The sequence below is a fragment of the Aquila chrysaetos genome, chromosome 15 (genome assembly GCF_900496995.4).
Source record: "Aquila chrysaetos chrysaetos chromosome 15, bAquChr1.4, whole genome shotgun sequence".
Lineage (NCBI taxonomy): Eukaryota > Metazoa > Chordata > Aves > Accipitriformes > Accipitridae > Aquila > Aquila chrysaetos.
This window is the reverse complement of record NC_044018.1, coordinates 8,276,634-8,293,594: the sequence shown is the minus strand read 5'-3', so window position 1 is coordinate 8,293,594 and position 16,961 is coordinate 8,276,634. Positions and strand designations below refer to the sequence as shown.

The following is a 16,961-nucleotide window of genomic DNA, read 5'->3' as shown; positions in this document are numbered from 1 at the left end:
TTGTGGGCTCTTCAGTTTAATTTGTAATTTGTCCATTAATTAAGAAAGAGAAAATGTAGTGTGATGGGTGGAGCTGGGGACCAGGAATCAAAGCTTCTGAGTTCTTCCTGGCTTCGTTCCTGACCTGAGGAAAGTCACTTACACCTTCTGGCCCATATTGTCTCTGGGATTCTCAATATAATTATGTTTAAATGCCCCCAAGCAATGATATGAAAGCTGATAATGGCAAGATAGAAAGTGCTTCCTTTCACAAGCTCCGCAGAGATGTTCAGTTGCAGGTTTCAGGTCAAGTCCCCTTTAGGTTCTACCACTACGTGGCTTAAGTAATTATGGAAGAACATGGGGGTGTCTATTGTGTATTTCTTTGTGAAGAAAACATTCAACCAGTCTTTGACTGAGAATGATTCAGCATCAGTAATGATGAAGAAGGCAAAGGACTGGCTTGGTTTCTGCAGTCCCAACATGTCTGTGCACCTAGAGCAGGAGGGAAAATTCCTTGCACTATGGATGCGAGAGCATTTGCTGTGATTCACTGTCGAGAGGGAACATCAGTGCCCACCCTGCTGAAACCTTGCAGCTTAACTGTCCTTGCACTTTATTTTTACCTGGATCGCGTAAAAAAAAAAAAAAAAAAAAAGAGGAAGAAAAGCAAAGAAAAAACCCTTTGTAAGAACAAAGAAACCAGAGGAATAAATAACCACTAGGGAATTCCCAGCACATCCTTTTCTGAAGGTTTCAGGAAATTCCATTTGTTGGAGGAAACGCTGAGAATTAGGAGGAGCCCAGAAGAGGAACTAGCAGGAGACAGCTGAGATAATTTTTCACTGCCAGGACTGCACTGTGTTGTCTCTCCTTTTACAACTCATCGGCAGGCATTATTACCTGGTGAAAAAATTTGTTTTGCAACTCATCCTGAGTCCTCATAAATCATTAATGCCTGGCTAAGCACAGTGTGAGCATTACAAATACTCTGAGAATGAGGGCCCGTTCTGATATAACCTTGTGTCCAATACTAATGCCTGCTAGTTATTTAGTAATACAAAGGAGCCTCAGCAAGGAAGATCGATGAATCAATGCAGTCTCCTGACTTCCTTCTCCTCTCCACCTGCCTCTTCTCTTTCTAGTTCAGAAACCGAGCCACAAAAAATACAGGACTGTTCATAGTCATCCCTCTGTGGAGAGCACTGTAACAAGTCAGGGGGACAAGGAGAGAATTATGGCCTCTGAATGTCTATAGGAAAAAGAGGAGCTTCAGTTTCTGGTTAGGGTTTGTTCTGATTTCTGGTTCTTTATGAGCCAAATTGCACCACTGCTCCAGACCAGTCTTTTCTGGTTTGCATCCCTTAATGAATGCATGCAGTATAAAGCACACTGAAGTGTGTAAAGAGCATAGATAGAAACTGTGCCCCGGAACTGCAGGACTGGATGTAATTACAGAGTGCTCAGTAAAGTCCAAGTAATCAGCCCATTACCTGGGAGAGCTGTTTGGGGACGTAGATGCTCAAACCAGCTCTCACGATACTGGAGATAGCACAGAGAGCACAACATCTATAGGTGCAGCGGCTGAACTTTGTGTATTGTTATTCGGCAATCTTGGCCACAGTCATGAGTTCAAGGATGGTCTCTACTGTCCCGCTTATCCTGAGCTCACCTCCAAAAACCCCCAGCCCATTCAGAGTGCAACTAAACTCTGTTGCCTCTTCTCTCCTGGAGCACAGGATCCATCTAAGCAGTTGCTATTCATACACTTGTGCTTTTTGAACACTAAGAATAATTGATCATGAGCTTTCAAAGGAGGAAATGGAATGAGGTGAGATGGAGATTGACCCCTTATGTAAGTGTAATCTTAAACTTGTATCACTTAGTCTTGGAGCCCTTGTCTTGAAAGGTTCTGCAAGGAAGACTGTAAAGGGCTGCCACAGGTACTAGAGAAAAGGTTCTTGAACAGGAACTTAGGAAAAGTGCAAATGGGGATGGAGGACAGTAGTTGGGCAAATTTGAAAAGGGGAATGACAGAAAACAAAAGTGAAATTAAGTAGCGGATAGGAGAATATCAGAAAGTTTAGAGGGAAAAGTAACTGCCTTTGAGAAATGAAATGATAGAAAATTGGTTGGGAGGAAAATGTAGTTGCTGTAAGTGAAAGTGGGAAAATGGACTGAGACAGAAAAAAAAGTCATTCATATGTGAAAAGGGACAAAAAAATGCTTCCTCCACAATCGCCTCCAAAAGTGTGCAGCTAAGAAGTACCTGGTGCTGTTCCTGTGAAACCTTAGTCACTCTGACCCTAAATCAGGTGGAACACTCCTTGTGTCCAAAGCATCCTTGGTCTTTAACTGAGGCCTGAAGCGTTCATGGTCAAGTCAGACTTTAGGCACCGCACCTCCAGCAAAAGCCTGAATCTTTCCTGCAGAAGAGTGAGCATTCGGTCCCCATTTTAAGTTTTGCTCAAAATGTATCATTGTACTTTAGCTTAGATGAATTTGTTAAAAATAGCCCCTGCTATAGCACCCACAGGACAGAGTGGTTTATTTTCCCCTGTTATAGATCTGACACAAGCCTGCTGTTATTTCTGTGCCCTCTCTAATGATCTGCTTGCTCTCTGGAGAGCACTGACCCATTTCAGCACAGAATAATTAGCCTTTCAGACACTACTGTGTTTCCATTAAATAGACATAAATGTGCAAGGTGACATTTATTTACTTAGGCCTGAAAAATGTGCACCACAGATGTTGGTGCTTGGGAGAACTTCAATTTCTTTTCATGCCATGGTTGTGTATTTGCATGCTTTCATGTCATTTAACCACTAGGGCTTTGCTGAAACGATTCCTGTTGAGTTTCTTTGGGGAAGCAGCAGAACACAAAGATTATTTGGGTCTTCATTTCACCGTAAGGCCCTTTGGTGATGCTTTGGCAGCCCAGTGCCCGAGCCTGACAGTGGCATTAAACACAGTTATAGTTACACACTCTTTGGGTCCCTTTTACTTCATGTAAGGAAGGACTCCATGTAAAGAACTGTTCTTGATTTACAGATCTGTCTGAAGAGGAATGTGTTCAGGGTGTTATACTGAGAAAATGAGAACCTTGACCTATTGCAAACATAAAATAAAACCAAAATCCTTTAGTATTTAAAATCAGCTCTTTTATCATCTTGATCACTGGCTTCTGAACTGCCAGGCTATTGCCCAGGTGAAAAGTATATTATTCATCTTGATAGCCACTTTGGTCTGCAAAGTTGGAGGGAAGTCTTACCCTTAAAAGTCCAGCCAGCATATAAAACATGTAGGTTGCTTAGTAGTTCACATCCACACATGAAGACATGGCATGCTATTATTTCATTCTGTTAGTACCAATAGGCTTTATAAAAGGAGACATCACGCAAGGTAGGTGCTTTATTGCAGGATGGAAACACTTTCATAGGTTATTTTAATCATTACGATTCTTTCATGATGTGTGAAAGTTGATTGTTGCTGTAAATGAAGCCATTGAAGGCTAAAAAATAAAAATGCTGTGATGGTAAAAATCCTTGGAGTGCAAAAAATGGGAATTGCTATAAAAGGCAGTAATTTTTTCTCTGCGTGAGATTATTTTTTATCATAAGGATGCTTTTAAGCTAATTCTGAAACATATACAATTGTAGTCTATATAGATGAGGTATATTTCAAGATGCATTGATAATTTGGCTAATTTTTTGTGCACTGTAATTTATATATTATTTAGAAGTACTATTTTATTATGTTAACTGAGAGGCTTAACACATTTTTACTATGTTAAGGATAAGTTATTTTTGCAGGTCTTGTGGTTTTATTATTTTGACCCATATCCAGTTCATATTGCATCATAATACCATATTTTTACTAATATTATTCTAGTATGTTCAAAACTTATTTGCATTTGGATAGAAATTCATTAGCTCTTGATTTTTATTATAACAAATTATTTTAACTTTTCTGTGATAATGTGTTTCTGATTTGCTGATGCTGAAATATTTTGTTTTCATTTTTAACCCTTCCAAATTTAGGATTGTTTTTGCTTTTTTTCTGTATATATATTTCAGTTGTTTAGACCTACTGGTTCCTGCTTTTTTCTTTTTCTTTTTTTAATATGTTATGTTCGTAACTTCTGACTGTCTGTGTTGAGCCAATCTTACCAACAAAAATATCAGTTGTTTCCTGTTTCTCTACTTCTTTACAAAAAAAAAATGAAAAGTAAAAAGTAAAAATAAAAAACTCTTAATGGGAACCCTGGCACTGTCTGTCTTCTCTGTTCTGCAGAAATGTTGAAGGAGTTGAACCAGCAACGCAGAGCGAAAGAGTTTACAGACCTGAAAATTATTGTTGAAGGCAAAGAGTTTGAAGTCCACCAAAATGTTCTAGCTTCCTGCAGCTTGTATTTCAAGGACCTGATTAAAAGGTTTGCCTTCCTTCCAGCTGTGATCTGCTCTGTTCTTTTGTAGGGAGCATTTGTGTCGCTTTTTTTTCCTCCCCTCTCTTGCAGGTTTATGAAGATTGAATCTCCTGTCACAGAGCCAGTAGCCATTCTTTCCACCTCCTCTGAATGTATTTCCAAACTGAGACTCAGACCCATTTGTTACACATCTGACTCGTACAGTGTAATTATTTCTGATGAGTAGAGGCCAGTTTTGGCCGAAGAAAGTGTTCCACCACTGAGAGATCTTAAGATTTAAACTCAACTGCTAATGGTGATTCAGACCACAACTAAAAACTATTGCTGTCGATGTTTTCAAGGGACTCTGTCACACGCGACAAAAGTCTGTCCTTCGGGCTACAGTAAGCCATCAGTGTTCTGGTGAGCGATGCTGAGACATCGTGCTAATAAAGCATTTTGAGTATCATAATCCCTTCACCCTGAAATCTTTGTTACATGCTTTTGTGTGGCTTTTATGGGCAAAGGGATTGATATTTTTATTATGTGGGGACTTTCAAAAGAAGAAAAGACAACTGATTAATTTCTGTAGAAAAGATTGGAAATAAGATGATTTTCTGGTCAAAATATAGCTCAGTCTGCATGTTAGACTAAGGGTAGATTACTCCTACAAACACTCTAGCTTAGGGTAGGTACAATATGTACATTTTCTAAACATCATGTCTCCGCCTTCGCATTTTCCCCCCTCTGTTTCTAGCTGATTGATTCTAAACAGTGCATGATAATCTTTTTTTTCCATTACATTGATTTTTCAATTTGTATGCTTCATATACTCGCATAGGAATAAATTGGTACTCTCGTATTATTAGTAAGTTAGAGTAGCAAGTAGGGAGAAAAAAACCATGAGGATAACTTTCATTTTTCTCTCAATCATCAGCAAATTAATGCAGCTGCTGATTTTGCCTTGCAGTATTTTCCTGAGCAGACTGAGCCTGGACTGTGCTAAAAAATGGGATTAAAGAACATTTTGCTTGCTTCAAATCCTGTATTTAAATTTTGCCAACTAACACAATAGTGACTGTATTTTGTTTCAGGATGGCATATTGGCTGGTATCTCCTTTCAGTGTATTATGTCCTTTTGCACAAAACTGGTTTTATAATTATGGATATATATTACATTTCTATGATATAACTGTGCTGACTGCCTTATCAATTATTCATAAAAAATATGTGGGCCTAGGAAGCATGTCTTTTCCCCTCTGTAAATCTAATGATTGCTAGCTGTAGCTATGCCAGATCTCTCCTGTCCTTTCTCTTCTGTCTGCTCATTATCATTTAATTGTTAAGGCTACAGTATATGCTTTTTAGGGTGATAAGGAGTAGAGTCTATAGGGAAAGAAAATCTTAGAATCAACTTACAGAAATCCAGTAACTGACTGGCTAAAGACTGTCATTTGGATTTTGCTGCAAAGATATCTGCTTCTGTGCAGAAGTCACCAGGCAGCATCTATTTCGAGAAGCACACTGAGGAATGTTGCTGCTTTATTATTTAGTTATCAAATGGAGATACACTTTAGACTGAACACTGCTCTGATATGAACTCATTTAAAACAAACAAACAAAAAAACCCCAACCTTTTTAAATGCTCTGAAAAGAGACTATGATAGCAAAACCTTAGATTTCAGCATTTATTGTCTTTCAGCTGCTCACGTAAGGCTCACATGTGTTACAAGAAAAAAACAGTGAAAGGTTTAGCCCATTTGCCAACCTCACCACTTTTTGCCTTCTTTCACATCATCATCAGCAATAAATATTCCAGAGGTCGATTTGTGTCCACAGTCAGGTCTCTCCATCCCAGTTGTCTTCCATATATAACCTCAGTCGCACACATGTAACCTTGATGAAGGCTAATGGAGTTGCACAGGTGTATCCAAGGCAAAAATACCTTTATTACTGATGATGATGCTTGAATAAGGAAAAATCCAGCTTGATGTCTAGTTGAGTTTGCAAAACTGTTGGGTGAGAAAAATGAATATTCACCTGTAAACTGAGCAAATGTGTCTTTGCGAGACAATAAACTCAGGGCTGTGGGGTGGAATTTCTAAAGACTTGCTTTTTAGAGGATACTTACAGTAGAAAGAGTAGTCCTTTTAGAAGCCCCATGAAGTCAATGAAAGTCAAGGACTCAAGTTGCAAGAGGTACTCAGTATTTTGTAGGTTCATGCCCTTATTAATACAAAATCATTATAGTTCACAGAGTCAGTATGTTTATAAATACAACACGTCTAGAATCCTCTCCTGTTAGCATCTCCTTTGAGATGGTACTTCAAGCTTTATGTGATTTTTATCTTTGTATTATTATAGAAATTAAAACAAGAAATGGCAGTTTTTCTTGAAGAATAAAGGACATCTCTTTATGTTAAGTATGATATAAAGGCCATTTCAGTCAGTGCATGCCAGGGTTAAACTCTAATGCCATTCCAACCGAAGGCACTAATAGGTCACCAGAAACATCAATGAGATGATCTATTCATGAAGGTGCTATGTGCATCCATATAGATATGCAGAAAAAGAATATCTTTCAGAGTATTTACTTCAGCTGTTCTTTGCCACAGGCTAGTTATTGTTAACCTCATGTTCTGCCATTGATTCCACTGTGTGTTGGAGTTGGTATCTGATGGTAGAATAGCAAGTAGCGTCTCAAAAGAATAAAAGTGAAATGTTCAAAGCCAAATAAAAGATAATGTTTGATTATCCCCTCCTCAAAAAAACCCAAAAAGCACCAATATAGACAAAAAGCATAATAGAACTAGAGTTATTGCCCCTTTTGAGGAAGGCTATTTGATGAGAATTAGTCATAGCAGGATAAAAAATATGTTGGTTTTATTGCACTGTAGTTAAAAGATGGTAACCAGGTTTGATTGACCAAAACAATTCTAAACTTATTTACTATTTATGAAACAAATTTGGTAATGAGAGCACACTTTGAGAAACCCTTAGTTTCTCAGAAAATGGTTAATCCTACAACGTGCTGAGCATTCTGGTCCTCATCCAGAAAATTCTCGTTCCATGTGATTTATCTTCTAAATATATGAGCATGGCCCTTCTGAGGTTGGTTTAGCCCAGTCCTGAGCCTCAGCTCAGCACCATACCAAGCTCCGTGCTCTTGGGAACAGGTTAACCAGTCCCTGTTAAGAGCTGCACAGCACTCGAGCCTGAGCCAGGACTCATGTTCATCTCCCTCCCAACAGCAGCTGACCATAAAAACCACCCTTAGTCCTTTTCAGTGAAAAGGACTGAAATCTGAAAAGGATTAAGTGTATTGGGAACAGCAGGTGTGAAATGTTCCCGACGTCTGTTCCACTTCACTGTGCCCGTGAAGGGAGGAAAGTGAGGTGCAGGGGAGGGATGGTGATGTGTGAAGATGGGTGCATGCCCAAGGCTGGTCCCCCAGTAGGACATATTGCAATAACCTCAGGGGCTCTGAGGCTGTCGCTAACAACCTCGGGAACAATTTTATACAATATTTAACATATTTGGGGAGTGCTAGGTTTTCTGAAGTTCTCTTCATAAAATCCCCTTTAAAGTACATTCTTTTCTGTGGTGAATATTCAGGGCCTACTTTATGACAGGTATGGGGTTTAGTACTTGGCCTTACTGCTTGCTCCTTCAGGCATAGAGCATATAGAGGAGTTGATGTACTTTATCTGTGCTTAGGGAAATCATGTGGTTAGTCAGCTTCTTCAAACTGTGACCCATACAAGATTACTGCAGTATAGGACTTCAGGAGAAAATGGATGATAAATAGCAGCTGGAATAGGGATCTGTCCTCTAAATACCATCTTACATATTTTGAGTGCACCACCAACCACAGTTGCTTCCAGTCTGCCTGACTTTGGCCTCTAATTTGCACCTATATTTTAGGTACTTAAGAAATCAGCCTTCCCAAAGCAGGGACCTAATTTATGGTAGAGGCGATGAAGAGAAGCACCTTGAAGGCTTCCAAAGGAGCTTTTCCTCCTAATTCAGGCACCTATGTGCAGGCAGGTGGGAGATTCCCTCTGGAGCAATGAGAGGTGCTTGTCTCTTGCTGTTAGGCAACCAATATTTAGGCTCAGGTTTGGCATCTAAGGCAGATACAGTCTAACCTCACTTTCTAGACTACTGCTATAGTCTACAGAGAGGGAGACATACCTTTCCAGGAGGCAAGTCCTCTCGCCATAAAATAGGTGTCTAAGATACAAGATGAGGAGGAGGCCATCCCTCTTTACTATAAATAAAGAGAGAGCTGAGGTGATTTGCTTAGACTCTAAACTTACGATGGGTGTTACATTGCTTCCTTCGGGGTCCAGCCTAATCTCGTTATCTAAGCTTCTTCTGCTGTTGTGAGGAAAGACAGGAATGTCCGTAGGGCAATTCATCCCACCTTAAGGTAAATAATGTGAATTGCCTTGTGGAAGTGCTCATATTTCTTTGCTCATGGAGAAGGGCCAGTCACCCAGCTCTGATTAGACACCTGAATTGTAGTTGGCTAAAAGTATGTGAATGATTCCTTCCAGAACCCAGTGTTTGTCTGAATGTCACATACATGTGCTTATATATGTACACAGAAAGAATGAAGTAGATCACAATCCATCAAGAAAACCGTATCTAAAATACCCCTCTCTCAGAGCACAGATTTTCTTATTTAATCTAGTCTTGTAGCTACAGCTCCTTGGTTTGGGGAAGGAGAGAAACGAGCTCTGTGTCTTTCTATCATCTGCCCTAGAAGAAATGGTAGAAGATGTGTGTGTTCTGGAAGGAAGGAAGGACGGAATGGAAAATCCCATGAAGAGGCATCATTTTTTCCAGCGGCATTTGGGATAGACAAATACAGCTGCTGGATAAATGGAATGTCTGATATTTCCATAACAAAGAGAGTTTTACCGGAACATTTTAATTTGCTGCTTTCTTCTTCTTAATCCAACCCAAAGTGCTGGAATCTCTACCAAATATGACATAAATAATAGGAAGCACTTGATATAAAAGTCTCTACTTGCCAAAAGTCTGGCCAAATGGGCAGACTTTAGTTTTATTTCTCTGTGGTCAGTTATAGTTTTATTTCTCTGTGATCAATTAGTGGTAAAGATAAACAGATCCTGTCCTATAAGCTTTATCTTTTCAAGATTTTATTTTAATGACAATTTCTAACTTTGAAGTCACCCTTGCTGCCTAATTCCACTAGAACAGAGCAGTAAGTCACATACACAGATTCGGTGACAAGAAGCAAGTATTTTTGATGCAGTGTAATCTGGCAATGCTATGTTCATCCTTTTTTTCCTAAGGAGCAGAGCCAGTGACTTCATGGCCAAATTGCTTTTCCACGATACCTTGCCTCTTTTTGCAAGCATTTAGAATTTTTATTTTTTATTTTTTTCTAAAATAGGGTTGTATATACTCTCCTAGAGCTTGAAGGCAGGGCAGGAAGGCAGGAGAAGTAAAGCATTTAGGGTGAGAGGACCAAATTCCTTTTGCTTTACACCTACACTGAAGACAGAGATGTCATTCTGCATTTTACACCATTGTGTGGAAAGCCAGCATTTGGATGCAAGACAGAGAAACCTGCCGCTATCCATCTGAAACAGTCTGACAAAACTGCAGAAGCATTTAGGTGTCTGGAAAACAGACTGTCTGGTTTGTGTTTACGTTGTAAAAAGCCCAAAATGAGAAATAGCAGATGAAAGAAAAATCTACTCTTGGTGACCCGTTCGTGTTTTCCTACTTACTAAGAACCTTGCTTTTAACTCCGGGAGAGGAGCAGGCAGCATTTCTACATCTGCATGCTTCAGCTCCATTGTAGAACAGAATGAATGTGGAAACAAATTATAACATTTCTTTGAAAACAGAGAAATAGGGAGTTAAAAATATGATGTTTGTTTCAGGTGCCAGGAGGGATATATTGTGCCTAGACAGACAGCACCAGTGGTTTTTGTTAAACCATTTAAAGGAATCTATGAGAACGGAAGGTTCACGGGAGTATAAAATATTCTTCACCCTTTACTGCCAGGGTACAGGTGTAAATTATGCTATGGATGACATTTTTCTCTTAAATGAGGGACTGATAATTGCTGTGTGTTGGGCGCAAAATCTTGGCACGGGAAACAGCTTTCTGCTCTCGGTGGCCCCTTTCCATGAGCGCGCTTCACTTGCTCTGCCTGGCCGAGCAGCCGCGCTCCCGCCCGCCTGTCGGAGCTGCCTGCTGGGTTTCAAATTTTGCAGCTGCCAGGCCTTGGAAAACATGTTTTCATCATGCAAAAATGTATGGTCTTCTACATAAATGAATTGCAGCTTACAAATATTCAGCGGTGTTGCTGGGCTGCCAGGCTAAGGAACTGCCACCAAACCTGTAGCAGGCATTGCAGCCCGACTATTTGCAGCCTGGCGAGCGTGGCCATGGATTAGGAGGGTGAGTGGCTTGGCCTGGAAGCTGCTCTGAAAGGAGGGACAGATCAAAGTGCCCTGCTCTGAAGAGAAACTGTGGCAAGGAGGACAGAAAGGCTTCTTTTAAAGCCTCGAGGTGCAGCTTGCAGAGGCACCGAGCAGAATCACTTAACCTCTCGCTCCTCTCCCTCAGTGACAGCATCTCAATTTACTGTAGTTTGGGCCTCTTGCTCACATAATTTCTAGACACAACTACAAATCCTGCAAATCTTATCCAAGGAATGACAGATTAATCACCTCTCTTGCTCTGGCTAGACCTCTCTGCAAGCCATGCAGCTGTCATACAACCACTCCTAAGATGCCAGCACGGGTGACCTACCTATATTTACTTACGTCTCACAGCCCTGTCTAGGCTCGGCTGTGTTGAAATTTAGGGGCGAAAGGGAACAGTTATGTAACAAGGTGCAGTTCAAGCTAAATAGATCAAAGACAACAAAAAAAACTTCCACAGCGTAGAAACCAGAGCTGTGTTCTTGAAAGCTGTCATTTTTGGGCCACTTCCAAAAGCCAATGTTGCCCTAAAACGAGGGTAATCAAATCTCCAACTCCAGCATGCTCACAGGTAGCTCCAGGGATCAGCAGTTCACTTCCTTTCATTTAAATCATCAAGGATTAGCCACTGCCAGATCGGGATAATGAATTTGAATTAATATGACCAGGTTATGATCATATCAGATAACGATCCCTTCTTTTTCCTTGCATAGTGCTAAGCTTCAGTGACAGAAGTACTCCGAGCAGTTCTGTGGGGTGGTGTGGGCAGGGATTGATGGGGTGAGAAGAGCTACCTGCCTTTTCCCACATGTACTGTGGCCATAGGTGATGCGATACATTACCTTTCATTGATGTCCAGAGCACAGGCTGGCTCTACGTATACCATAGGAAAGCACTAGTACCCTGTAGCTGAGTGAGAAGGAACCAGTGCCTGACAGAATTAATTCTAATTACTGAAATGCTGATTGGGATCTTTGGACACTACCATAATCATAGTAGTAGTAATAAATAATAATTGTGGTTATCATTATTTTATTACTGTTTTCCCTCTAGACATTGCAATGATGAGAAAGAGCCTTGGATAGACTTACCTACATAATTACTTGTATAAATTTTGCCACATTCCTAAGAATCAGATTTATTAGCTGCATAATGCCAGCTCTCTGCTAAGCTGGTTTTTGATAGTGTAATAAATATCATTAAAACAAATCAGATAGGAGTTGGTTAAGGGGCTGAGCTTTAAGTTTGACGAGAATAAATTTTTTATTCTGTCATTTTATTTTTAATCTTCCTTCCCATATAATCCACCAAAACTTGCTTGCATCTTTTATTTGCCTTTAACAAATAGTAGCTCTCACCCCAGGATATTTTGCCACATATTTGCTGAATTAGGCTGCCAGAGATACTTGCAAACAAGTTAGATCCTGCACTGTTAATAAGTTGTCCCATTTTTTAACTTCTCCACTAGTACCGTGTGAGATTCAGCTTATTCTCAGTCCCTAGCAAAAGTATAGGTCGAAATGCTGTTCTTCCAAGGGCACTCACTATTCACTTCTTCATTCACTTGCTAGTCGTTTAAGCCAGCATCTTCAAACTCGTCATCTTCTTTCTTAAATCTCAGCAGGGAGGCAGATTTGTGCCTCCGACTGTGATCTCCGACACTATAGCGTTACAGGCTGCCGCTGATCCTGCGCCTTTAGAAATAGTCTTGACCGAGCAATTAGATTGTGTTCTGTCGGTGAATAGCATTAAGGGTATGTAGGAGACGTGGCTCTTTTGTTTGTTTTATTTTATTCTGGCCATGTTGTCCGTGAACAAAAGCATTTGCTGTTAATCCCGTTGCTCGACTTGGTTTCTAATGATCATTTCTGTGATGGTGAATTAGCAGGAGCTGCTAGTGCATGCCCAAGCTCACAGCCATTAATTTTCCTGATTTTCTTCTGATAGAGCAGGTGCAAACTGGCAGGGTTTGACCCTAATAAGTTACACTAGTCTTGCCAAATTTTGTTTGCCTGGAACAAGGAACATTATTTGTATCAACATCCTGGTAAAAAGTGAGCAAATGGATTTGTTGGTCAGGTAAATTTTCATGACAAATTTGCAAGCCTGTGTTTAAACAATGTAATTTATTTAATCTTGTGATTTTACTAGTTCTTTATCGTAATCATACAATAGCACCATTACAGTATATGTTTTCTTCTCTCATGAGACAGATGGATAGTGGCTGAGGCTCAAAGATAATATTTATCTACAAGATAGTATAACGAAGGCAGAGATTTGCAAGTTAATACATTTTGAGCTGATAAAATAATTCCAAAGGAAAAGCGATGCTAGGGTGTAATTTATTTTTTTTTAAATCCTATTTAATAGAACATTCAGTGCCTTATAACATACATATTGCAATGATGTTGCTCTATAAATGTCCCTTCCTGTCATCATTTACATGATTGATTACCTTGCAGCTGCATAAACTTGAATAACTCAGAAAATAACCTGTTACCTCAGTATGCACATGCATCTTGGTGCGTGTGTCGTGGAAATGTATGTTGGTATGTTTGGGCATCTATGCTTTTATACCTCATGAGCGTGTAATTATGATAAATCAAGGTCTTCGGTACAAAATACAACTTTCCATGTAGAGTGCCATGTCCGTTCTGTTCGTAGCTGAAGGTTGGCTATAATATAATGAAGTTTCTTTGTTGCTTCTCCCAAGATAAATAGACACATGGGTTTTGAACCATTAATAACTCTGAAGATGATGAAAAGTCAAATAGTGGACAGTTAAGGTGCAGCAACATTGCACTCTCTTCTTTGCCTGCAGTTTCAATGCTTTAAGGATTATGTTCCACAGTAAACAAGATGTTCGGTCTAAATTGTATAGACTTGAACGGGAGTTTCTAATGAGGACACAGCTAACAGACTCTTAAGCCTCATGAGAAGCTGCCTATCCTAGTCTGGAGTCCTTTCTTTGGTAATCAAAATAATTTGACAGAGATAAAAAGAAGTAGTTTCTCTTCATTTAAGTGCTTCATCTTACATAAAAATGTTGGATTTCCTGTTTTCTGGAGACCAAAACACTGTCCAGGGAGCAAAGCAATCTGGTTTGATTTTTTTTTTTGTCCCATCTATCTTGGTAGCAAATATTTTGCTCTAGTGGAATGGGAACACAATTACTGTCGGGTAAACATTTATGTCCCCAATTATGAAAGCAAGCCAGCAAGATCAGCATGTTGAGCTGATGGGGCAGATCCTGGGAGGGCGCGAGGTGAAGAGGCCGGCAGGCAGCTGGCCAGTGGGACAGGCCGTTGCTTTGGTCCATGCAGGGAGGGACCAACCCCAAAATATGGGCTTCAGATGCTTCAGTCCAGGGAGGAGCTGGAGCTCCTACCCGTGTGCCGGCAGTCCCGTAGCCTCCTGTTAGCTCCAACATGTGCTTTTAGTGGAGGATATTCAGATTCCTGAGTTGTGTGAGATCCTGAGCAATAGATAGTCAAAGATAGCAATTTTTTTTTATTACACTACCAGAATTGGTATGTTTTCCTATTTCTTAAAAATAAATTCTGAGTGTAATATGAACAAAATTGAGGCTATATTATGGAGCTAGCTCTTTGCCATTGTCTCCTGCTGGGAGAAGCAGGTAATGGTGGTAGGCTCTCTGTTCACAAGCAGAAGTGATGGACCTCAGAGGGGCAGAAAGAAAAAGGCACACATAAGTCCCATGTGTTCAGGGAAAGATCACAAATGATAATTCTGAATATGTCTTTATTTTAAAAGATAATCATTTATTTCAGTGCCCTTTTGGAGCACAAAGCTTAAATATACATCATACCTTTGAATCTATGGCACAGTGAGTCATATGGCTTCGAATATAAATAGGTGTCACAAACTCTGTCAGTCCTCCTGTTCCCAGCCAGGCAGCCTGGGAGGAAGCTGAACCAACTGTTCCTAGGCAGTAATGTACATTTACATAAAATGTTTCACATTTTTCATGTTTATTCCGTGCAGATGGCTCCATTTTGAACATCCAGAATTTGTTTTGACTTTGTGACTATAGCTTGTAAACACAGAGTTGGCTGGCATCTGTACTGGGTATAGGTAGCTTTTTGTATTTGATCTAAAATTGAGTGGGGCTGTAGCCAAACCATTAGTCAGTCAAAATAATGTCGCAAGCCGGTTAAAGGCAGCATATCCAAACCACAAGGGAAGCCTGAATTAGAGGCGGTAGCACTGTCCATAAATTGACAAATTGATGCGCTAGCCGTGTTTCACTTACACAGCTACTTTAGCCAGACTCTAAATGTGGCTTTGCAAATCAAGGCATCTCACTATTAAATGTTTTGAACTGAATCACAGTTACGTTCTGTTACGTGAATGTGTTGATACGAATAATGCAAGGAAAATGCATAGATAAACATATTTATAACTCAAGATGCAGAAAACTCAGTTGCATCGCTATTAAGCATGAAAACACTAGTGCTGATTCTTGTCTGTGTGTATTATATGTATGGAAATTATTTTCAAGGACAAATTAATACCAAAAATGTAAAGTTCTCTACTTTTCCTTTTGTCAGTTCCACTCCTAAGTCTTACAGATGAGGTTTTAGGGTTATTTTTCCTGCTATCAGTATTTAAACGTTTTAGCTCTTTTCTACATATTAGTTAACAGAAAGAGACACCAATTTTGATTTGTCATTTGAGAGTGTAGTCGAGCCATCTTTTGCTTTAAAAGGTTCCCTGTCCCTTTGTCTTCTCTAGTTTAAGTAATTAAATTGAAGGATAAGTAGCCAGAGTACGTTCAAAGGCCTTGGCTTTATTTTGTTAGACCTAATTATTCCAGACAATACAAAATATTTTTCAGTAACTCCCCCCTTACCCATTCAGAGTGTATCTGTGCTTCCTGCTTATCTGCGGGTTCAGTTCTGCTTGCACATTGCTCAGGTCTATCACCTTGCTGGAAAAATACATGATTTGTAAATCTGAAAGAATTCCCCAACAGCGACCATAAAATTAAGCTGTTAAAGAGCTCTTGGAGCTTGTTTAAATGTAGACCTAAACAAACCTCTTTGCTGTTTAGCTCAAGATAAATCTTTTTAAAAGTCCTGTTCTAAATCACTTCCCAATTTTAATGAGTTTATATATCAGCCTTTGCCAGATTTTTACTGTAGCTATTCTCCAAGATTACAGCCATGATAAAGTAAGGACTAAAATTGTTTATTATATATTATTCTTCAGAAGCAAAACATTTTCCCCCAGAGGCTGTTGGGAGAGCTATTGATTTTCTGCCACAATGTGAAATGTGTGACCTTTATAATATGAGCAATGATTACAAGGCCAATAAAATGACATCATTCTGTTTAAACTTTAGAGTTCGCAGGGCAAATAGCAGAATGTGCCACATTTAATGATGTCCACGGACGATAAGTGTACATTGCCTGGCTTCAAGTGAGACTGAAACACGAAGCAGGCAGGCTCTCCAGCCCCAGAATACCCCCTGTTTGTGCCAGGAGTGGGTGAACAAGAGTGTACGTACCAGATAGAGCTGTGTCTTTTCCCAGCTCTTAAGGCAAGAAGTCAGTGCTTTTCTGAGAGCAGACTTTTCTAAATGTTTGCATCTACTGATGCCACTGACAAAACTCCTCCTGATGTGATACAGGGTGAGATATTTGGGGCACAGCTGTATATGTCTGTACAGATTTTCCCCAATGCACTGCATATGGATTTACAGGACTAAATTCTGTTTTTGTAATACAGCTTTAGCCACTTCATTGCAGTTCCTCTAGAGGAGCTGAGAGAAGGCTCCATCGCAAATAGATGAAGTATAACCGCACAGAGCATATTGATATTCTAATACGTGTGAAAACAAGGAACACAGAAAGCTTTAGTCATGCTTGGAGGGGAATGCCACAACCTGATTCACTGAAATCATTCCGAGAAGAAATCTATGGAATTTCCTACTTCAGTCACATCAGTCTGCGTCCCCACATTCTTTTCTTCTCTTCCTTCAAACGCTCGTTTTTGATCCATTAGGACGTGCTTCAACCAATTCCCTGTCCAGTCTCCAGCCCGTACCAGCCAGATCCCTAGCATGGAAACCACGGTAGCTGTG

At 39.9% G+C, this 16,961-nt stretch overlaps 1 protein-coding gene across 4 annotated transcripts in view; it reads left to right on the top strand.

Moving 5' to 3' along the window:
• Window positions 1-16,961, top strand: part of KLHL29 (kelch like family member 29) — a 410,116-nt gene that overhangs the window by 329,862 nt on the left and 63,293 nt on the right. For all 4 annotated transcript variants that reach the window (XM_030037612.2, XM_030037613.2, XM_030037610.2 and 1 more), the window contains one exon: window positions 4,273-4,411. In XM_030037612.2, the coding sequence (XP_029893472.1) occupies window positions 4,273-4,411 (139 nt within the window). The remainder of the gene's footprint in view (window positions 1-4,272; window positions 4,412-16,961) is intronic.